Source organism: Haliotis rubra, unplaced genomic scaffold (genome assembly GCF_003918875.1).
Source record: "Haliotis rubra isolate DU_JTF1 unplaced genomic scaffold, ASM391887v1 Scf12, whole genome shotgun sequence".
NCBI classification, from domain to species: domain Eukaryota; kingdom Metazoa; phylum Mollusca; class Gastropoda; order Lepetellida; family Haliotidae; genus Haliotis; species Haliotis rubra.
The window spans coordinates 3343997-3370128 of NW_025765114.1; the positions used below are offsets into that span (position 1 = coordinate 3343997).

At 37.9% G+C, this 26132-nt stretch overlaps 1 protein-coding gene across 1 annotated transcript; it reads right to left on the reverse strand.

Moving 5' to 3' along the window:
- Positions 1–792: 792 nt before the first annotated feature.
- On the reverse strand, positions 793–25860 carry LOC124262025 (sodium-dependent proline transporter-like). Its single transcript, XM_046696448.1, has 11 exons — positions 25789–25860; positions 25253–25427; positions 24954–25085; positions 24489–24768; positions 22913–23045; positions 22308–22442; positions 21572–21675; positions 2230–2354; positions 1729–1841; positions 1206–1337; positions 793–900 (listed from the first exon to the last, which is right to left on the reverse strand). The coding sequence occupies exons 2-11, from the start codon at positions 25404–25406 to the stop codon at positions 793–795; spliced, it is 1416 nt and encodes a 471-aa protein (XP_046552404.1). The 5' UTR covers positions 25407–25427; positions 25789–25860.
- Between the last annotated feature and the right edge of the window lie 272 nt (positions 25861–26132).

The following is a 26132-nucleotide window of genomic DNA, read 5'->3' on the forward strand; positions in this document are numbered from 1 at the left end:
GTTACAGCAAATCGCTACATCGACCAAATCCTGCGACCTCACCTCCTCCCACTTGTTACCCGCCAGAGGGAGCTGCTTCAACACGACAACGCTCGAAACCACACAGCTCGTGTTACAAGTGCCTGTCTCGCCAATGCAAACGTGAACGTGCTTCCCTGGCCTTCCAAATCGCTTAATCTGAACCCGATCGAGCATCTGTGGGACAAACTTGATCGACGCGTCCGTAAACGTCACCATCGTCCTCAGACACTTGCAGAACTTGCCAACGCGTTGCAGGAGGAATGGCGAAGAATTCCCCAAACAAAAATCCGACAACTTGTGCAAGGCTGCAAGGGGTGGTGTCACCAGGTACTGACCTGAACGCCCCCTTGTGTCCATACATGTGCAGTGAGTGAACTGAATTAAGCTGACAATGACAACAAGACATATGTTCATCCGTGTGTCGAATTTCCTTCATCTCTGTTCAAGTTTAATCGACTTCTGTACACTGAAATACGTTTAATACATTTCTTCATTTCTGGCTAGTGCGTCTTTTTTTTTTGTCTTTTTTTTAAAGAATATTTATTACAGTGAAATATAAGCCCTCAAAGTATGACCTGACAGACAAATGAATTCAAATGTATGGATTATTTATGCCTTACGTTAAGTATTGCAAAATGAATCTCAAAGATTGCGTTTCTTTTGTTGTTAATTACATTTGCATAATAATTGGCTTGATACGTTTTTGGGGAATCAAGTTAGGAGCTAGGTTTAACGCTGAATTAACAGAGAGAATGTCGTTGCTGTATAGAGTCACTTACCATAGATCCAGTAGATGACCACACATTCGAGGACGCCAATCACAAGAGAGTTAAAGGAACCGGAGTACCAGTCCAGCAGCTGGACGAAGTACACTCCGCTCTGAACGGTACAAGTCGTCATGTCACTAAGGGGATAACTATTTAAATCTAAGGGCTTATGTTGAACTAGGCAGCCGATATTCAGTTAAACATTGTCTTCTTATTGTAGTGATGTTTATGTCAAGACTGTAATTATCGGATACGTAATAGTAATTGAACTGATACACATGACACGTTGTATCAAAACAGTAGATGGCAGCGATAGCAGCGCAAAGGTTTGGGTTTTTTGTTTGACTTTCCTAGCCAGACATTGCTTCCAATATTGTTTCATTAGACACAAACATTCCTACTTTCAGGGACACTTACCCCAGTTACCAAGGGAACAGTGAGCAGAAAGCAGACCAGGCAAACACCCAGGGTGACTACCACGCGCTTTTGTTGATTAGTCGAAGGAAATGCTTCTAAAATAGCCGAGATTAAAGTTTCTTCGAAACTAAACTGTAAGAAAATATATTAAGTTTATGATACTGCATTTAGACAACAAAATCAGGAGCATGTAAAACATATCATGATAGGTATATATTTATCCCACTTTTAACTATTAAAATTTGATACAGAATAAAACAATTAACCTGCGATTCCATTTGTCACTGAAATATTATAGTTCGTCACATGAAGAAATGGGGAAAACAATCGTATGGGGAGAGGAAAACGCCTTCAAGCAAGTTGACGTTGTCAAAATGTTTCACAATGAACGTAATGAAACTTCTCATAGCTATAACCAAATAATAGCATTGGTTACTGCTGTAAGTGTGCAGGAAACCTAGTAAAATGGTATGTGGCAATGCATTTTGCGATCAAATTCTACCTTTCCCCTTCTTCTACTCACCATAGAGTCTATGCCAACGATGAGCAGCGTTGAGAAGAAGAGGACTGCCCAGAGTTGAGGAAAGGGCAGCTTGGCTATAGCCTCAGGGTAGATGATGAAGCCAAGTCCTATCCCTGGTAAGGTACACACACACTTGTTAATCATCCATCATGTTTATCTATCTACAATTGTGGTGTTCGTCCACCTGCTGCTAAACAACATAGGAAGACACGTAGTTAAGTTGTTGATGCTGATATAGATGATCAGTTACAACTGATTACAACCCTCTTACTTGCTCCCAATCAACCACCCTTGTTAAAACCTCCCTTACAGTTTATTCAATTTATGAAGTTTTGAGGTCGAGATTTTAATTACGCTGTACCATTATCAGCTATTCATTGGTCAGGAAATTAAACGGTTACCGTAAATCTATGTTTAGCACACACAGATTCCATCATCAGACATGTCCTCAGTGCTGCAAGTGGAGATGATGATACAGAGAGATGATACAGGGGTACGAACCTGAGGTTACTACGTCAGATATTGGTAGCTGAGCCTCACTTGCCATGAAACCTAGAGTAGAGAACACCACCAGCCCACAGAAGATACTGCTCAGCTCACCGATGATGAGTATAATCATCGTGTCCCTTAAAGATAACAAGCCATGTATGAGTTGATCTGTTATACCAGGTCTTGTGTTTTTGTTTATTTAATGTCAGGTAGAAGGGTTGTGTCCTACTGATGACAAATCAAATGAAGCATCTCACTGATATGTATAATGCATTATGTATAATCCTCTAATGTATTATGTATAATCCTCTAATGTATTATGTATTATCCTCTAATGTATATTGTATTATCCTCTAATGTATTATGTATAATCCTCTAATGTATTATGTATAATCCTCTAATGTATTATGTATAATCCTCTAATGTATTATGTATTATCCTCTAATGTATTATGTATTATCCTCTAATGTACTATGTATAATCCTCTAATGTATTATGTATAATCCTCTAATGTATTATGTATTATCCTCTAATGTATTATGTATTATCCTCTAATGTACTATGTATAATCCTCTAATGTATTATGTATTATCCTCTAATGTATTATGTATAATCCTCTAATGTATTATGTATAATCCTCTAATGTATTATGTATTATCCTCTAATGTATATTGTATTATCCTCTAATGTATTATGTATAATCCTCTAATGTATTATGTATAATCCTCTAATGTATTATGTATAATCCTCTAATGTATTATGTATTATCCTCTAATGTATTATGTATTATCCTCTAATGTACTATGTATAATCCTCTAATGTATTATGTATTATCCTCTAATGTATTATGTTTTATCCTCTAATGTATTATGTATAATCCTCTAATGTATTATGTATAATCCTCTAATGTATTATGTATTATCCTCTAATGTATTATGTATTATCCTCTAATGTATTGTGTATTATCCTCTAATGTATTATGTATAATCCTCTAATGTATTATCCTCTAATGTATTATGTATAATCCTCTAATGTATTATGTATTATCCTCTAATGTATTATGTATAATCCTCTAATGTATTATGTCTAATCCTCTAATGTATTATGTATTATCCTCTAATGTATTATGTATAATCCTCTAATGTATTATGTATAATCCTCTAATGTATTATGTATAATCCTCTAATGTATTATGTATAATCCTCTAACGTATTATGTATAATCCTCTAATGTATTATGTATTATCCTCTAATGTATTATGTATAATCCTCTAATGTATTATGTATAATCCTCTAATGTATTATGTATTATCCTCTAATGTATTATGTATAATCCTCTAATGTATTATGTATTATCCTCTAATGTATTATGTATAATCCTCTAATGTATTATGTATAATCCTCTAATGTATACTACCCATCAAAAGTTTAGACTCACTAGTGTAAATGTAGCCACTAACTTCAGTCAACTGTTCTAAACTAGATTTTGCAAAATATTCCATATTGTTTGAAGGTGCTGTTTACACATGAACTGATGTATTGTACAACAAATTCGAAACGTCGAAAAGATTATTGTTATGAGTTCAAAAAATGATGAAAATTGGCCAATTCTTAACATCACTTTACACCAAAACGCAGCTGCTCACATGGACGATATTTGCACATGCTTTTCAGCAATTTGATGCAAGATCCTCTTGCAATTCATCTGCATAAGGTTTTCAGTTGGTTCCCCCAAGTTAGTGGTGAATTTCATCTTCGATGTAACCATATATATAAGCCTAAACCTTTGATAGGTAGTATATGTCATAGGCATTCTCGATAATCTCCAGGGTATACGTTCTGATAAGTGGAAATTTATCGGAACGAAAACCCTGGAGATTATCGAGGATAATGTCATAGGCTAAAATTTGTTTTTGTCACTAACTTTTCACCATACTTTCCAGCATACTCTCTTATGTTGGCGTAAACAGTCCACCTTACTTGTGGTCTGACAGGTACATCGTGAGCTTTGGCACATGCAGTCTCGAAGGTTGGCCATATGACTGTCCTCTATAAGACCTGCACGTGCCGGGGCCCAAAACCACATGTATGTTGAATAAATGCTGCGTTATATGGTAAATAGGAAAGTATTATTTTTATTTCATTGTGCAATAGGTATTTTTCTCACAAGAATGGATTATTTCATGTGTAATTGTCCAGAATGTATGTTAGTAACGTCTACTTTATACGTGGTTAAAAGAAACCTGCATGGTCTGTGTGACGACACACCACGTCCTACAACTATAACATATTATCATAATCCACAAGTTCTTTGGGAAAATAAATACATCAGTCAGTTAACCTCATTGAGAGGCATTTATAAGCTGGATCGATAAGTGTGGTGTGGTGTGTGTGATAATATATGGATGACCGACTTCTATATTACAGAGAGAACAACTGCAATAAAGACGTTGTTCATCCATATAATGGATGGAAGGATAACATTATATGGAGGTTCTTCAGCCATAAATTGGATGGAAGAATGACAATATATGGAGGTTGTTCAGCCATAAAATGGATGGAAGAATGACAATTTATGGAGGTTGTTCAGCCATATAATGGATGGAAGAATGACAATTTATGGAGGTTGTTCAGCCATTTAATGGATGGAAGAATGACAATATATGGAGGTTGTTCAGCCATAAAATGGATGGAAGGATGACAATATATGGAGGTTGTTCAGCCATAAAATGGATGGAAGGATGACAATATATGGAGGTTGTTCAGCCATATAACGGATGGAAGGATGACAATAACTAGAGCTCGTTCGGCCATATAATGGATGGAAGGATGACAATAACTAGAGGTTGTTCAGCCATATAATGGATGGAAGGATGACAATAACTAGAGGTTGTTCGGTCATATAATGGATGGAAGGATGACAATATATGGAGGTTGTTCAGTCATATAATGGATGGAAGGATGACAATATATGGAGGTTGTTCAGCCATATAACGAATGGAAGGATGACAATATATGGAGGTTGTTCATCCATATAATGGATGGAAGGATGACAATATATGTAAGTTGTTCGGCCATAAAATGGATGGAAGGATGACAATATATGGAGGTTGTTCGGCCATATAATGGATGGAAGGATGACAATATATGGAGGTTGTTCATCTATATAATGGATGGAAGAATGACAATATATGGAGAATGTTCAGCCATATAATGGATGGAAGGATGACAATATATGGAGGTTGTTAAGCCATATAATGGATGGAAGGATGACAATATATGGAGGTTGTTCAGCCATATAATGGATGGAAGGATGACAATATATGGAGGTTGTTCAGCCATATAATGGATGGAAGGATGACAATATATGGAGGTTGTTCAGCAATATAATGGATGGAAGGATGACAATATATGGAGGTTGTTCAGCCATATAATGGATGGAAGGATGACAATATATGGAGGTTGTTCAGCCATATAATGGATGGAAGGATGACAATATATGGAGGTTGTTCATCCATATAATGGATGGAAGGATGACAATATATGGAGGTTGTTCAGCCATATAATGGATGGAAGGATGACAATATATGGAGGTTGTTCAGCCACATAATAGATGGAAGGATGACAATATATGGAAGTTGTTCAGCCACATAATACATGGAAGGATGACAATATATGGAAGTTGTTCAGCCATATAATGGATGGAAGGATGACAATATATGGAAGTTGTTCAGCCACATAATAGATGGAAGGATGACAATATATGGAGGTTGTTCAGCCACATAATAGATGGAAGGATGACAATATATGGAAGTTGTTCAGCCATATAATGGATGGAAGGATGACAATATATGGAGGTTGTTCATCCATATAATGGATGGAAGGATGACAATATATGGAAGTTGTTCAGCCACATAATAGATGGAAGGATGACAATATATGCAGGTTGTTCATCTATATAATGGATGGAAGGATGACAATATATGGAGGTTGTTCAGCCATATAACGGATGGAAGGATGACAATATATGGAGGTTGTTCAGCCATATAATGGATGGAAGGATGACAATATATGGAGGTTGTTCAGCCATATAACGGATGGAAGATGACAATAACTAAAGGTTGTTCAGCCATATAATGGATGGAAGGATGACAATATATGGAGGTTGTTCAGCCATATAATAGATGGAAGGATGACAATATATGGAGGTTGTTCAGCCATATAATGGATGGAAGGATGACAATATATGGAGGTTGTTCAGCAATATAATGGATGGAAGGATGACAATATATGGAGGTTGTTCAGCCATATAATGGATGGAAGGATGACAATATATGGAGGTTGTTCAGCCATATAAAGGATGGAAGGATGACAATATATGGAGGTTGTTCATCCATATAATGGATGGAAGGATGACAATATATGGAAGTTGTTCAGCCATATAATGGATGGAAGGATGACAATATATGGAGTTTGTTCAGCCATATAATGGATAGAAGGATGACAATATATGGAACTTGTTCAGCCATATAACGGATGGAAGGATGAAAATATATGGAGGTTGTCCAGCAATATAATGGATGGAAGGATGACAATATATGGAGGTTGTTCAGCCATATAACGGATGGTAGGATGACAATAACTAGAGGTTGTTCAGCCATATAATGGATGGAAGGATGACAATATATGGAGGTTGTTCTGCCATATAATGGATGGAAGGATGACAATATATGGAGGATGTTCAGCCATATAATGGATGGAAGGATGACAATAACCACAGGTTGTTCGGCCATATAATGGATGGAAGGATGACAATATATGGAGGTTGTTCAGCCATATAACGGATGGAAGGATGACAATAACTAGAGGTTGTTCAGCCATATAATGGATGGAAGGATGACAATAGCCAGAGGTTGTTCAGCAAAATAATATATGGAAGGATGACAATAACTAGAGGTTGTTCGGTCATATAATGGATGGAAGGATGACAATATATGGAGGTTGTTCGGACATATAATGGATGAAAGGATGACAATATATGGAGGTTGTTCAGCCATATAATGGATGGAAGGATGACAATATATGGAGGTTGTTCAGCCATATAACGGATGGAAGGATGACAATATATGGAGGTTGTTTAGACATATAACGGATGGAAGGATGACAATATATGGAAGTTGTTCAGCCATATAATGGATGGAAGGATGACAATATATGGAGGTTGTTCAGCCATATAATGGAAGGAAGGATGACAATATATGGAGGTTGTTCAGCCATATAATGGATGGAAGGATGACAATATATGGAGGTTGTTCAGCAATATAATAGATGGAAGAATGACAATATATGGAGGTTGTTCAGCCATATAATGGATGGAAGGATGACAATATATGGAGGATGTTCAGCCATATAATGGATGGAAGGATGACAATATATGGAGGTTGTTCAACAATATAATGGATGGAAGGATGACAATATATGGAGGTTGTTCAGCCATATAATGGATGGAAGGATGACAATATATGTAGGTTGTTCGGCCATAAAATGGATGGAAGGATGACGATATATGGAGGTTGTTCGGCTATATAATGGATGGAAAGATGACAATATATTGAGGTTGTTCATCTATATAATGGATGGAAGGATGACAATATATGGAGGTTGTTCAGCCATATAATGGATGGAAGGACGACAATATATGGAGGTTGTTCAGACATATATAGGATGGATGGAAGGATGATAATATATGGAGGTTGTTCAGAAATATAATGGATGGAAGGATGACAATATCAGCAATATAATGGATGGAAGGATGACAATATATGGAGGTTGTTCAGCCATATAATGGATGGAAGGATGACAATATATGGAGGTTGTTCGGCCATATAATGGATGGAAGGATGACAATATATGGAGGTTGTTCAGCCATATAATGGATGGAAGGATGACAATATATGGAGGTTGTTCAGCCATATAATGGATGGAAGGATGACAATATATGGAGGTTGTTCAGGCCATATAATGGATGGAAGGATGACAATATATGGATGAGGTTGTTCAGCCATATAATGGATGGAAGGATGACAATATATGGATATATATAATGGATGGGATGACAATATATGGAGGTTGTTCAGCCATATAATGGATGGAAGGACAATATATGTTTCAGCCATATAATGGATGGAAGGATGACAATATATGGAGGTTGTTCAGCCATATAATGGATGGAAGGATGACAATATATGGAGGTTGTTCAGCCATATAATGGATGGAAGGATGACAATATATGGAGGTTGTTCAGCCATATAATGGATGGAAGGATGACAATATATAGAGGTTGTTCAGCCATATAATGGATGGAAGGATGACAATATATGGAGGTTGTTCAGCCATATAATGGATGGAAGGATGACAATATATGGAGGTTGTTCAGCCATATATAATGGATGGAAGGATGACAATATATGGAGGTTGTTCAGCTCCATATAATGGATGGAAGGATGACAATATATGGAGGTTGTTCAGCCATATAATGGATGGAAGGATGACAATATATGGAGGTTGTTCAGCCATATAATGGATGGAAGGATGACAATATATGGAGGTTGTTCAGCCATATAATGATGGAAGGATGACACATATGGAGGATGGAAGGATGACAATATATGGAGGTTGTTAATGGATGGAAGGATGACAATATATGGAGGTTGTTCATACATATAATGGATGGAAGGATGACAATATATGGAGGTTGTTCATATAATGGATGGAAGGATGACAATATATGGAGGTTGTTCATATATAATGGATGGAAGGATGACAATATATGAGGTTGTTCAGCCATATAATGGATGGAAGGATGACAATATATGGAGGTTGTTCAGCCATATAATGGATGGAAGGATGACAATATATGGAGGTTGTTCAGCCATATAATGGATGGAAGGATGACAATATATGGAGGTTGTTCAGCCATATAATGGATGGAAGGATGACAATATATGGAGGTTGTTCAGCCATATAATGGATGGAAGGATGACAATATATGGAGGTTGTTCATATATAATGGATGGAAGGATGACAATATATGGAGGTTGTTCAGCCATATAATGGATGGAAGGATGACAATATATGGAGGTTGTTCAGCCATATAATGGATGGAAGGATGACAATATATGGAGGTTGTTCAGCCATATAATGGATGGAAGGATGACAATATATGGAGGTTGTTCATGGATGGAAGGATGACAATATATGGAGGTTGTTCAGCCATATAATGGATGGAAGGATGACAATATATGGAGGTTGTTCAGCCATATAATGGATGGAAGGATGACAATATATGGAGGTTGTTCAGCCATATAATGGATGGAAGGATGACAATATATGGAGGTTGTTCAGTTCATATAATGGATGGAAGGATGACAATATATGGAGGTTGTTCATACCATATAATGGATGGAAGGATGACAATATATGGAGGTTGTTCAGCCATATAATGGATGGAAGGATGACAATATATGGAGGTTGTTCAGCCATATAATGGATGGAAGGATGACAATATATGGAGGTTGTTCAGCCATATAATGGATGGAAGGATGACAATATAATGGAGGTTGTTCAGCCATATAATGGATGGAAGGATGACAATATATGGAGGTTGTTCAGCCATATAATGGATGGAAGGATGACAATATATGGAGGTTGTTCAGACATATAATGGATGGAAGGATGACAATATATGGAGGTTGTTCAGCCATATAATGGATGGAAGGATGACAATATATGGAGGTTGTTCAGCCATATAATGGATGGAAGGATGACAATATATGGAGGTTGTTCAGCCATATAATGGATGGAAGGATGACAATATATGGAGGTTGTTCAGCCATATAATGGATGGAAGGATGACAATATATGGAGGTTGTTCAGCCATATAATGGATGGAAGGATGACAATATATGGAGGTTGTTCAGCCATATAATGGATGGAAGGATGACAATATATGGAGGTTGTTCAATGACCATATAATGGATGGAAGGATGACAATATATGGAGGTTGTTCAGCCATATAATGGATGGAAGGATGACAATATATGGAGGTTGTTCAGCCATATAATGGATGGAAGGATGACAATATATGGAGGTTGTTCAGCCATATAATGGATGGAAGGATGACAATATATGGAGGTTGTTCAGCCATATAATGGATGGAAGGATGACAATATATGGAGGTTGTTCAATCCATATAATGGATGGAAGGATGACAATATATGGAGGTTGTTCAGCCATATAATGGATGGAAGGATGACAATATATGGAGGTTGTTCAACCATATAATGGATGGAAGGATGACAATATATGGAGGTTGTTCAGCCATATAATGGATGGAAGGATGACAATATATGGAGGTTGTTCGGCCATATAATGGATGGAAGGATGACAATATATGGAGGTTGTTCAGCCATATAATGGATGGAAGGATGACAATATATGGAGGTTGTTCAGCCATATAATGGATGGAAGGATGACAATATATGGAGGTTGTTCAGCCATATAATGGATGGAAGGATGACAATATGGAGGTTGTTCAGCCATATAATGGATGGAAGGATGACAATATATGGAGGTTGTTCAGCCATATAATGGATGGAAGGATGACAATATATGGAGGTTGTTCCAGGATCATATAATGGATGGAAGGATGACAATATATACTGAGGTTGTTCAGCCATATAATGGATGGAAGGATGACAATATATGGAGGTTGTTCAGCCATATAATGGATGGAAGGATGACAATATATGGAGGTTGTTCAGCCATATAATGGATGGAAGGATGACAATATATGGAGGTTGTTCAGCCATATAATGGATGGAAGGATGACAATATATGGAGGTTGTTCAGCCATATAATGGATGGAAGGATGACAATATATGGAGGTTGTTCAGCCATATAATGGATGGAAGGATGACAATATACTGGAGGTTGTTCAGCCATATAATGGATGGAAGGATGACAATATATGGAGGTTGTTCAGCCATATAATGGATGGAAGGATGACAATATATGGAGGTTGTTCAGCCATATAATGGATGGAAGGATGACAATATATGGAGGTTGTTCAGCCATATAATGGATGGAAGGATGACAATATATGGAGGTTGTTCAACAATATAATGGATGGAAGGATGACAATATATGGAGGTTGTTCAGCCATATAATGGATGGAAGGATGACAATATATGGAGGTTGTTCAGCCATAAAATGGATGGAAGGATGACAATATATGGAGGTTGTTCAGCCATATAATGGATGGAAGGATGACAATATATGGAGGTTGTTCAGACATAATGGATGGAAGGATGACAATATATGGAGGTTGTTCAACCATATAATGGATGGAAGGATGACAATATATGGAGGTTGTTCAGCCATATAATGGATGGAAGGATGACAATATATGGAGGTTGTTCAGCCATATAATGGATGGAAGGATGACAATATATGGAGGTTGTTCAGCCATTAATGGATGGAAGGATGACAATATATGGAGGTTGTTCATAATGGATGCATGGAAGGATGACATATGGATGGAAGGATGACAATATATATGAGGTTGTTCAGCCATATAATGGATGGAAGGATGACAATATATGGAGGTTGTTCAGCCATATAATGGATGGAAGGATGACAATATATGGAGGTTGTTCAGCCATATAATGGATGGAAGGATGACAATATGGAGGTTGGAGGTTAATGGATGGAAGGATGACAATATATGGAGGTTGTTCGGCCATAATGGATGGATGGAATGATGGAATATATGGATGAGGATGACACAGGCATGGAGGTTGTTCACCATATAATGGATGGAAGGATGACAATATATGGAGGTTGTTCAGCCATATAATGGATGGAAGGATGACAATATATGAGGTTGTTCAACCATATAATGGATGGAAGGATGACAATATATAATGGATGGAAGGTTGTTATGGAGGTTGTTCACATATAACGGATGGAAGGATGACAATATATATGGAGGTTGTTCAGCCATATAATGGATGGAAGGGATGACACATATATGGAGGTTGTTCAATATAATGGATGGAAGGATGACAATATATGGAGGTTGTTCAGAAGGTTGGATGGAAGGATGACAATATATGGATATAATGGATGGAAGGATGACAATATATGGAGGTTGTTCAACCATATAATGGATGGAAGAATGACAATATAATGGAGGAAGGATGTTCAGGTTTGTTCAATATATAATGGATGGAAGGATGACAATATACTGGAGGTTGTTCAGCCATATAATGGATGGAAGGATGACAATATATGGAGGTTGTTCAACCATATAATGGATGGAAGGATGACAATATATGGAGGTTGTTCAGCCATATAATGGATGGAAGGATGACAATATATGGAGGTTGTTCAAGCCATATAATGGATGGAAGGATGACAATATGAGGTTGTTCAGCCATATAATGGATGGAAGGATGACAATAATATGGAGAGTTGTTATATAATGGATGGAAGGATGACAATATATGGAGGTTTGTTCAGCCATATAATGGATGGAAGGATGACAATATATGGAGGTTGGGATGGAAGGATGACAATATATGGAGTTTGTTCAGCCCACATATAATGGATGGAAGGATGACAATATAGAGGTTGTTCAGATAATGGATGGAAGGATGACAATAACTAGAGGTTGTTCAGTCATATAATGGATGGAAGGACAATATTGGAGGTTGTTCAGCCATATAATGGATGGAAGGATGACAATATATGGAGGTTGTTAAGCCATATAATGGATGGAAGGATGACAATATATGGAGGTTGTTCAGCCATATAACGGATGAAAGGATGACAATATATGGAGGTTGTTCAGCCATATAATGGATGGAAGGATGACAATATATGGAGGTTGTTCAGACATATAATGGATGGAAGGATGACAATATATGGAGGTTGTTCATCCATATAATGGATGGAAGGATGACAATAAATTGAGGTTGTTCAGACATATAATGGATGGAAGGATGACAATATATGGAGGTTGTTTAGCCATATAATGGTTGGAAGGATGACAATAACTAGAGGTTGTTCAGCCATATAATGGATGGAAGGATGACAATATATGGAGGTTGTTCAGCCATATAATGGATGGAAGGATGACAATATATGGAGGTTGTTCAGCCATATAATGGAAGGAAGGATGACAATATATGGAGGTTGTACAGCCATATAATGGATGGAAGGATGACAATATATGGAGGTTGTTCAGCCATATAGCTGATTGAAGGATGACAGTATATGGAGGTTGTTCAGCCATATAACGGATGGAAGAATGACAATAGCTAGAGGATGTTCAACCATATAATGGATGGAAGGATGACAATATATGGAGGTTGTTCAGCCATATAGCTGATGGAAGGATGACAATATATGGAGGTTGTTCGGCCATATAACGGATGGAAGGATGACAATAACTAGAGGTTGTTCAGCCATATAATGGATAGAAGGATGACAATAACTAGAGGTTGTTCGGTCATATAATGGATGGAAGGATGACAATATATTGAGGTTCTTCAGACATATAATGGATGGAAGGATGACAATATATGTAGGTTGTTCAGCCATATAATGGAAAGGAAGGATGACAATATATGGAGGTTGTACAGCCATATAATGGATGGAAGGATGACAATAGCTAGAGGTTGTTCAGCCATATAGCTGATTGAAGGATGACAGTATATGGAGGTTGTTCAGCCATATAACGGATGGAAGAATGACAATAGCTAGAGGATGTTCAACCATATAATGGATGGAAGGATGACAATATATGGAGGTTGTTCAGCCATATAGCTGATGGAAGGATGACAATATATGGAGGTTGTTCGGCCATATAACGGATGGAAGGATGACAATAACTAGAGGTTGTTCAGCCATATAATGGATAGAAGGACGACAATAACTAGAGGTTGTTCGGTCATATAATGGATGGAAGGATGACAATATATTGAGGTTCTTCAGACATATAATGGATGGAAGGATGACAATATATGTAGGTTGTTCAGCCATATAATGGATGGAAGGATGACAATATATGGAGGTTGTTCAGCCATATAATATATGGAAGAATGACAATATATGGAGGTTGTTCAGCCATATAACGGATGAAAGGATGACAATATATGGAGGTTGTTCAGCCATGTAAGGGATGGAATGATGACAATATATGGAGGTTGTTCGGCCATAAAATGGATGGAAGAATGACAATATATGGAGGTTGTTCGACCATATAATGGATGGAAGGATGACAATATATGGAGGTTGTTCAGCCATACAATGGATGGAAGGATGACAATATATGGAGGTTGTTCAGCCATATAATGGATGGAAGGATGACAATATATGGAGGTTGTTCAGCAATATAATGGATGGAAGGATGACAATATATGGAGGTTGTTCAGCCATATAATGGATGGAAGGATGACAATATATGGAGGTTGTTCAGCCATAAAATGGATGGAAGGATGACAATATATGGAGGTTGTTCATCCATATAATGGATGGAAGGATGACAATATATGGAAGTTGTTCAGCCACATAATAGATGGAAGGATGACAATATATGCAGGTTGTTCATCTATATAATGGATGGAAGGATGACAATATATGGAGGTTGTTCAGCCATATAACGGATGGAAGGATGACAATATATGGAGGTTGTTCAGCCATATAATGGATGGAAGGATGACAATATATGTAGGTTGGTCGGCCATATAATGGATGGAAGGATGACAATATATGGAGGTTGTTCGGCCATATAATGGATGGAAGGATGACAATAGCTAGAGGTTGTTCAGCCATATAATATATGGAAGGATGACAATATATGTAGGTTGTTCGGCGATATAACTGATGGAAGGATGACAATATATGTAGGTTGTTCAGTCATATAATGGATGGAAGGATGACAATATATGGAGGTTGTTCAGCGATATAATGGATGGAAGGATGACAATATATGGAGGTTGTTCGGCCATAAAATGGATGGAAGAATGATAATATATTGAGGTTGTTCAGCCATATAATGGATGGAAGGATGACAATATATGGAGGTTGTTCAGCCATATAATGGATGGAAGGATGACAATATATGGAGGTTGTTCAGCCATATAATAGATGGAAGGATGACAATATATGGAGGTTGTTCAGCCATATAATGGATGAAAGGATGACTATATATGGAGGTTGTTCAGCCATATAATGGATGGAAGGATGACAATATATGTAGGTTGTTCGGCCATATAATGGATGGAAAGATGACAATATATGGAGGTTGTTCGGCCATATAATGGATGGAAGGATGACAATAGCTAGAGGCTGTTCAGCCATATAATGGATAGAAGGATGACAATAATTAGAGGTTGTTCGGTCATATAATGGATGGAAGGATGACAATATATTGAGGTTGTTCAGCCATAAAATGGATGGAAGAATGATAATATATTGAGGTTGTTCAGCCATATAATGGATGGAAGGATGACAATATATGGAGGTTGTTCAGCCATATAATGGATGGAAGGATGACAATATATGGAGGTTGTTCATCCATATAATGGATGGAAGGATGACAATATATTTAGGTTGTTTACCAATATAACGGATGGAAGGATGACAATATATGCAGGTTGTTCATCTATATAATGGATGGAAGGATGACAATATATGGAGGTTGTTCAGCCATATAACGGATGGAAGGATGACAATATATGGAGGTTGTTCAGCCATATAATGGATGGAAGGATGACAATATATGGGTTGGTCGGCCATATAATGGATGGAAGGATGACAATATATGGAGGAAGGATGTTCACATATAATGGATGGAAGGATGACAATATATGGAGGTTGTTCAGCCATATAATAATGGAAGGATGACAATATATGTAGGTTGTTCAGCCATATAATGGATGGAAGGATGACAATATATGGAGGTTGTTCAGCCATATAATGGATGGAAGGATGATAATATATTGAGGATGTTCAGCCATATAATGGATGGAAGGATGACAATATATGGAGGTTGTTCAGCCATATAATGGATGGAAGGATGACAATATATGGAGGTTGTTCAGCCATATAATGGATGGAAGGATGACAATATATGGAGGTTGTTCAGCCATATAATGGATGGAAGGATGACAATATATGGAGGTTGTTCAGCCATATAATGGATGGAAGGATGACAATATATGGAGGTTGTTCAGCCATATAATGGATGGAAGGATGACAATATATGGAGGTTGTTCAGCCATATGGATGGAAGGATGACAATGGATTGGCCAATAATGGATGGAAGATGACAATATATGGAGGTTGTTCAGCCATATAATGGATAATGACATATATAGAGGTTGTTCAGGATGAAGGATGACAATATATTGATGTTCGGCCATATATGGATGGAAGAATGACAATATATTGAGGTTGTTCAGCCATATAATGGATGGAAGGATGACAATATATGGAGGTTGTTCAGCCATATAATGGATGGAAGGATGACAATATATGGAGGTTGTTCAGCCATATAACGGATGGAAGGATGACAATATATTTAGGTTGTTTACCAATATAACGGATGGAAGGATGACAATATATGGAGGTTGTTCAGCCATATAATGGATGGAAGAATGACAATATATGTAGGTTGTTCAGCCATATAATGGATGGAAGGATGACAATATATGGAGGTTGTTCATCTATATAATGGATGGAAGGATGACAATATATGGAGGTTGTTCGGCCATAAAATGGATGGAAGAATGACAATATATGGAGGTTGTTCATCCATATAATGGATGGAAGGATGACAATAACTAGAGGTTGTTCAGACATATAATGGATGGAAGGATGACAATATATGGAGGTTGTTCAGCCATATAATGGATGGAAGGATGACAATAACTAGAGGTTGTTCAGCCATATAATGGATGGAAGGATGACAATATATGGAGGTTGTTCAGCCATATCATGGATGGAAGGATGACAATATATGGAGGTTGTTCAGCCATATAATGGATGGAAGGATGACAATAACTAGAGGTTGTTCAGCCATATAATGGATGGAAGGATGACAATATATGGAGGTTGTTCAGCCATATAATGGATGGAAGGATGACAATATATGGAGGTTGTTCAGCCATATAATGGATGGAAGGATGACAATAGCTAGAGGTTGTTCAGCCATATAATGGATGGAAGGATGACAATAACTAGAGGTTGTTCGGTCATATATTGGATGGAAGAATGACAATATTTGGAGGTTGTTCAGCCATATAATGGATGGAAGGATGACAATATATGGAGGTTGTTAAGCCATATAATGGATGGAAGGATGACAATATATGGAGGTTGTTCAGCCATATAACGGATGGAAGGATGACAATATATGGAGGTTGTTCAGCCATATAATGGATGGAAGGATGACAATATATGGAGGTTGCTAAGCCATATAATGGATGGAAGGATGACAATATATGGAGGTTGTTCAGCCATATAACGGATGAAAGGATGACAATCTATGGAGGTTGTTCAGCCATATAAGGGATGGAAGGATGACAATATATGGAGGTTGTTCGGCCATAAAATGGATGGAAGAATGACAATATATGTAGGTTGTTCGGCCATATAATGGATGGAAGGATGACAATATATGTAGGTTGTTCAGTCATATAATGGATGGAAGGATGACAATATATGGAGGTTGTTCAGACATATAATGGATGGAAGGATGACAATAACTAGAGGTTGTTCAGCCATATAATGGATGGAAGGATGACAATATATGGAGGTTGTTCAGCCATATAATGGATGGAAGGATGACAATATATGGAGGTTGTTCAGCCATATAGTGGAAGGAAGGATGACAATAACTAGAGGTTGTTCGGCCATATAATGGATGGAAGGATGACAATATATGGAGGTTGTTCGGCCATATAATGGATGGAAGGATGACAATATATGGAGGTTGTTCAGCCATATAACGGATGAAAGGATGACAATAACTAGAGGTTGTTCGACCATATAATGGATGGAAGGATGACAATATATGGAGGTTGTTCAGCCATATAATATATGGAAGGATGACAATATATGGAGGTTCTTCGGCCATATAATGGATGGAAGGATGACAATATATGTAGGTTGTTCAGTCATATAATGGATTGAAGGATGACAATATATGGAGGTTGTTCAGCCATATAATGGATGGAAGGATGACAATATATGGAAGTTGTTCATCCATATAATGGATGGAAGGATGACAATATATGGAGGTTGTTCATCCATATAATGGTTGGAAGGATGACAATATATGGAAGTTGTTCAGCCATATAATGGATGGAAGGATGACAATATATGGAGGTTGTTCAGCCATATAATGGATGGAAGGATGACAATAACTAGAGGTTGTTCAGCCATATAATGGATGGAAGGATGACAATATATGGAGGTTGTTCAGCCATATAATGGATGGAAGGATGACAATATATGGAGGTTGTTCAGCCATATAATGGATGGAAGGATGACAATTACTAGAGGTTGTTCAGCCATATAATGGATGGAAGGATGACAATATATGGAGGTTGTTCAGCCATATAATGGATGGAAGGATGACAATATATGGAGGTTGTTCAGCCATATAATGGATGGAAGGATGACAATAGCTAGAGGTTGTTCAGCCATATAATGGATGGAAGGATGACAATAACTAGAGGTTGTTCGGTCATATATTGGATGGAAGAATGACAATATATGGAGGTTGTTCAGCCATATAATGGATGGAAGGATGACAATATATGGAGGTTGTTAAGCCATATAATGGATGGAAGGATGACAATATATGGAGGTTGTTCAGCCATATAACGGATGAAAGGATGACAATATATGGAGGTTGTTCAGCCATATAATGGATGGAAGGATGACAATATATGGAGGTTGTTCGGCCATAAAATGGATGGAAGAATGACAATATATGGAGGTTGTTCGACCATATAATGGATGGAAGGATGACAATATATGGAGGTTGTTCAGCCGTATAATATATGGAAGGATGACAATATATGTAGGTTGTTCGGCCATATAATGAATGGAAGGATGACAATATATGGAGGTTGTTCGGCCATAAAATGGATGGAAGAATGATAATATATGGAGGTTGTTCAGCCATATAATGGATGGAAGGATGACAATATATGGAGGTTGTTCAGCCATATAATGGATGGAAGGATGACAATATATGGAGGTTGTTCAGCCATATAATAGATGGAAGGATGACAATATATGGAGGTTGTTCATCGATATAATGGATGAAAGGATGACAATATATGGAGGTTGTTCAGCCATATAATGGATGGAAGGATGACAATATATGTAGGTTGTTCAGCCATATAATGGATGGAAGGATGACAATATATGGAGGTTGTTCAGTCATATAATGGATGGAAGGATGACAATATATGGAGGTTGTTCAGCCATATAATGGATGGAAGGATGACAATATATGGAGGTTGTTCTGCCATAAAATGGATGGAAGAATGATAATATATGGAGGTTGTTCAGCCATATAATGGATGGAGGGATGACAATATATGGAGGTTGTTCAGCCATATAATGGATGGAAGGATGACAATATATGGAGGTTGTTCAGCCATATAATAGATGGAAGGATGACAATATATGGAGGTTGTTCATCGATATAATGGATGAAAGGATGACAATATATGGAGGTTGTTCAGCCATATAATGGATGGAAGGATGACAATATATGTAGGTTGTTCGGCCATATAATGGATGGAAGGATGACAATATATGGAGGTTGTTCAGTCATATAATGGATGGAAGGATGACAATATATGGAGGTTGTTCAGCCATATAATGGATGGAAGGATGACAATATATGGAGGTTGTTCTGCCATAAAATGGATGGAAGAATGATAATATATGGAGGTTGTTCAGCCATATAATGGATGGAGGGATGACAATATATGGAGGTTGTTCAGCCATATAATGGATGGAAGGATGACAATATATGGAGGTTGTTCAGCCATATAATAGATGGAAGGATGACAATATATGGAGGTTGTTCATCGATATAATGGATGAAAGGATGACAATATATGGAGGTTGTTCGGCCATATAATGGATGGAAGGATGACAATATATGGAGGTTGTTCAGCCATATAATGGATGGAAGGATGACAATATATGGAGGTTGTTCAGCCATATAATGGATGGAAGGATGACAATATATGGAGGTTGTTCGGCCATAAAATGGATTGAATGATGACAATATATGGAGGTTGTTCGGCCATATAATGGATGGAAAGATGACAATATATGGAGGTTGTTCAGCCATTTAATGGATGGAAGGATGACAATATATGGAGGTTGTTCAGCCATATTATGGATGGAAGGATGACAATATATGGAGGTTGTTCTGCCATATAACGGATGGAAGGATGACAATAACTAGAGGTTGTTCGGTCATATAATGGATGGAAGGATGACAATATATGGAGGTTGTTCAGCCATATAATATATGGAAGGATGACAATATATGGAGGTTGTTAAGCCATATAATGGATGGAAGGATGACAATATATGGAGGTTGTTCAGCCATATAATGGATGGAAGGATGACAATATATGGAGGTTGTTCAGACATATAACGGATGGAAGGATGACAATATATGGAGGTTGTTCAGCCATATAAGGGATGGAAGGATGACAATATATGGAGGTTGTTCAGACATATAACGGATGGAAGGATGACAATATATGGAGGTTGTTCAGCCATATAATGGATGGAAGAATGACAATAGATGGAGGTTGTTTAGCCATATAATGGATGGATGGATGACAATATATGTAGGTTGTTCATCTATATAATGGATTGAAGGATGACAATATATGGAGGTTGTTCGGCCATAAAATGGATGGAAGGATGACAATATATGGAGGTTCTTCATCTATATAATGGATGGAAGGATGACAATATATGGAGGTTGTTCAGCCATATATCCGGATGGAAGGATGACAATATATGGAGGTTGTTCAGCCATATAATGGATGGAAGGATGACAATATATGGAGGTTGTTCACCCATATAGCTGATGGAAGGATGGCAATAACTAGAGGTTGTTCAGCCATAAATTGTCACCCTTCCTTACATCAGCAAGAGCATGGACTTTATAGTTCCTGTGACATTTATATTGTGTGTTTAATCCTATGATAAAACAAGATGTGAGTGTGAGAATAGATTACCTGAACACATCATTGTGGAAAGAGTTGAAGCTGCCCATGGTGATGAGGCCTCCGTAAGTTGTATTGACGGAGAAGAAACACTGCAGCAAGGCCTCCAGCCACACCTTGCATGGAAATAAACTAGGTGATGTCACTGCACATTACTGAATCAGTGTTGAACGTTTAACATTCTCAGTCACACTCATCTGAATATTCCTGTCTTATTCCAATGATGGTTTTCTTTTCTACTTATTATCTCACATCATGTTTATTTAACGGATTATAACCGTTCAGTATCTGTGGACATACATTATGGAGTGTTTGTTTTTGTTTGTGTTTGTTATTGTTTTACGCCGCACTAGGCAATATTCAAGCTAACTGGCGGCGGTCTGTAAATAATCGAGTCTGGATCCGACAATCCTGTGATCAACAGCATGAACATCGATCTACGCAATTTTGATACAATGATATGCATCAACCAAGTCAGCGAGCCTGACCACCAAATCCCGTTAGTCGCCTCTTACGACAAGCATGGGTTGCTGAAGACCAATTCTAACCCGGATGTTCATGGGTTACTTTATCAAGGATCTTTATCAGCATTACACATGTCCCTTCTTGGAATGCACAGTCAAGCATTTACATGCATTTAGTGGAAAATGGTCTTACGGAATATGAAATCTAAAAACAGATATCGATCCTTCTCCCTTAATCATACAACATCTCTGCTGAAAGCATAGGCTATTGCTTCTCGTATAACCTGAATCGAGAGAAGATGTGAGAAATCAGGTTTCAGGAAATAGAGAACGCCGTCTTCGGATCCCGGCATCATGCACGACCTGATCAGCAGCACCGTCAGCAGGAGGTACGGCATCACCGCTGTCACATACACAACCTGTACGACAATTTGCATTGTGAGGGACTTCGCATCTGCTATGCTAGGGATTATTAACGTTTCTTTAAAAAACGTGCCTTGAAGAAGACGTCTTAAGTCAGATACACAGAGTTTGCAAATATTGTTTGAAGTCTGACCACTTGATCCCGAATTTTACGACAGACATGGGATGCTGAAGACCAATCCCGTTAGTCGCCTCTTACAACAAGCATGGGTTGCTGAAGGCCAATTCTAAACCGGATCTTCACGGGTTCGCTTATATACAAACATTTCAAGTTTCCACAAACACAAATGCCCCCCAAAAAGGTATCCCAAACCGTTTTCCAGCCCGTTTCCCAGTCGGTTGGTCTTCACTGGATGTGGCGCATTGGGTCCGTGGTACCGACTATTTAAACGCATCCTGTTTCAAATATCAGGTGCTGTATAACACATATGTAGAACAGGACATAGTGATTACACAATACACCTACCTTTCCAACTGATTTAACTCCGAACATCAGACACAGAAACAACACGGCCCAGGACAGAAAAACACATACAACTAGGTGGACTTGGACTGGACCGAACTTGTCGATGCCATTTGACACTCTCAGAGCATTGTATCTGTAGAAAGAAAACAAAATTATCTACCCAAATTTGTACAATTCAACTGATAATAATTTCGGATTTTATTCAGCCTGTTATGTTTAGGCATTGACAAGTATTTTGCTAGTATTTGTCTCAACAGTGTTGTCAAGTTACCATCCATGGATAACACAATCCCGCTCAATCAATCAGGTCCACATGACCTTCTTAGCGCAAGATCCAGACATGCCCAAGCAGATCCAGAAGGTTCTGAGTGAATCTGAATTTTTAAAATACTACACCTGACCTTCGGAGATTCCTCTAGTTTCTACACGTGTTACTGTTGGTAAAGAAAATCAAGAATACTACTGGCTCATATACCCCCAACCGCAGTCCTGAAATCCACACCTCAATTAATGATGCAAAGGTTGCGGGCAGCCCATCGGACAGATGATTGGTACCAGAATGATACACCTGTTTACATATGGTTACAACAACCCTTAATAAATAAGATGGGGATTCCAGGGCAATGACATAGAATACCCGGAACAATAACTGAAGGCATATTGTACAATACCTAACTAACAAACAAAAGACTAAATTAGAAAAAGGATTGCATTCAATCCACATGACAAATTGACCAAACCTGAAGATATCATGTATATGATGTAAATTCCACGTGCAGTTTCTGGACTGTCAGCTGAATTTAATAATACAACTACTGTATATTAATACTTAAACTGAACATAATACTTGTTTTACATATATACAGATGTCTAAACATATTATAAAGTTTAGTTCAGAACATTATGTACAGATGCTACAATTTTGAACAAAAGAAACATTTTTAAAAACATGAAAATATTTAGTCAAACGTAGCAGGAAAAAATAATATTTTATACAAAATTGGAGATTGCACAAATGGTGTCATTTTACCTTCAGAAAGGCAGGAAATTGCATCTGAGAGAATCTAATTTTCACAAATCCATGAGGAGCGTGCCCCCGGACCCCACAAGATCATTGGCCGATCCGCGGCCTCGAACGTGGATAGTGCCCCTCCGATTAAGAACAGTTAACTACGGCCCTGGAAACACCCAAACTCTAAGTCGTAAATGCAATAGCAAATATGTATAAAAATGGTGATCGGCTAATCAACGTTCCATCCTACTCTATGGGAATGATAGAAACTGAAGCTGAGGATAGAGCTGAACATTATTCCCGCATTTCAGGTCTCCTTGTTGACCGACATATTACAATTACTTGCAACAGCCGTATGTGGCAATGTCGAAATTTGAAGTCATATTTCAGGACAATATCGCCAGTGTATTTCAAACCTTCAATGTAGAAACCATGGAATGAAATCAGAATTGTCAGACAGAACGTGGACCGTTACTGTATTATCCCTTAAACATGCACATGTTCGTGTACATGAACCAATGCATGGAGTGACATATAGTAACTGGAAAAGTGACACAGACTCACTGCAAAAATTCCTCGGACGCTGTCAATGTCTCGTTTGGCTTCCTCCAAGCACCGTCAGCGCCGGGACCAGTGCCTGTAGTGTAGTTCAGATAGGGGTCGCTGTATGTGATGTTGCTGCCGAGATCATGGACACACAGACCGGTGTTCCACCAGTTGATGCAGGTTGTCCACGGCAGCGGTGAGCAGAATGACTTATATAGGTAGTATACGGTCCAAGCAATAATGAGATTGTAGGAAATGGAACTGAAGAAAGAAACTAGAGCCTGCGAGATTCCAATACCTGCAAAACATATAGAAATTGAATGAAAAAATCATAAAAAGTCTCATTCAAAGACTATACGAAAACCAAAACCTAATCCACAGAATGTGTACATATTCATGGCAGATCAAGCGCTGTTGTTTGGATTGACGGCTCTTTTACATGCATTTTAAGTAGTTGAATGAGGAATACACACAGATTCGAACCTTTAAATAAAGGGCACATGACCCACACATGGGCAGCGCTCCTGCTGGAGAACTGACCAATGGAAACCTCCAGAAAGAAGATAGGAACGGCACAGAGCAGAATTCCACAAAAGTACGGGATGAGGAAGGCACCTGTAGACATGAATGAAACAGTGAATGGTTATTTTGAACATATACCTTCAAACATCACAGTTTTCTTGACAACCAGTGGTATGTTCCCAAAAGATATTCTGTCCAAGTTTTACACGCACGCGCGCGCGTGCGCGCGCACACACACACGCACACGCATACATACATACCTCCTCCATTCCTGTTACAGAGGTAGGGGAATCTCCAAAATGTCCCAAGCCCTACAGCAAAGCCTATTTGAGACAAAATATATTCTCTTTTATTTGTCCACAGTTCTCTTTGTCCACGATGACCCGCCTTTATCCCTCTCCGTTGCTGAGGCATGATCACCAAAGTTGCCGGTACCTGTCAAATTATATATATAAGCCTGCATTATGAGCTGTCAGTACAAGACAATATATGTATGGGTTCGTTTTCAAGTTAATTGAAGAATGACAAATACGTGTCTACAAATGTACACCATATTCATGCGGTGAGGGGTACGAGTAAAAGCTAAAGTGGAGGGTTTTTTCTGACACATGTGGTCAGTTATATTTGCAATACACTAGTCCGTACATTGTGTGCGAATGTTATCTGTATATGATATAACAAAGGCAATCTCTGTATTACTACTCCTCAATATCTTTCTGCAATGAGTCAACATTAGGTTAGACCAAGTCGTTCACTCACTCACTCACTCCCACGTACTGAAGTATCTTATACTTACCTAACAAGGCAGCCTTTAGTTGAATGTTCTCTTTATTTTTCAAGTACAACCTTCTCGGAACGTATGTTGTCAGTATCAGCGAATGCCCGATAGAAGTGTCAGGGTCTCCTACACTTGACTATTTTGAGCCGGCAGCTTAATTGATTTTCTCATTGTTGTGTAACTGTAAAACTTCTTGTGTCAACATAATCGTTTAACGTTTTTTACATTTTGCATTTTTACAGTTTCGTAAACTAATTTATTCATGAGGAAAGGCACTATGTTTCTATACGCAACATGTGCATGTGTAAATGAACAGAATAAGATAAAAAATGAATGAAAGCAACATTTACAGGATTTCTATA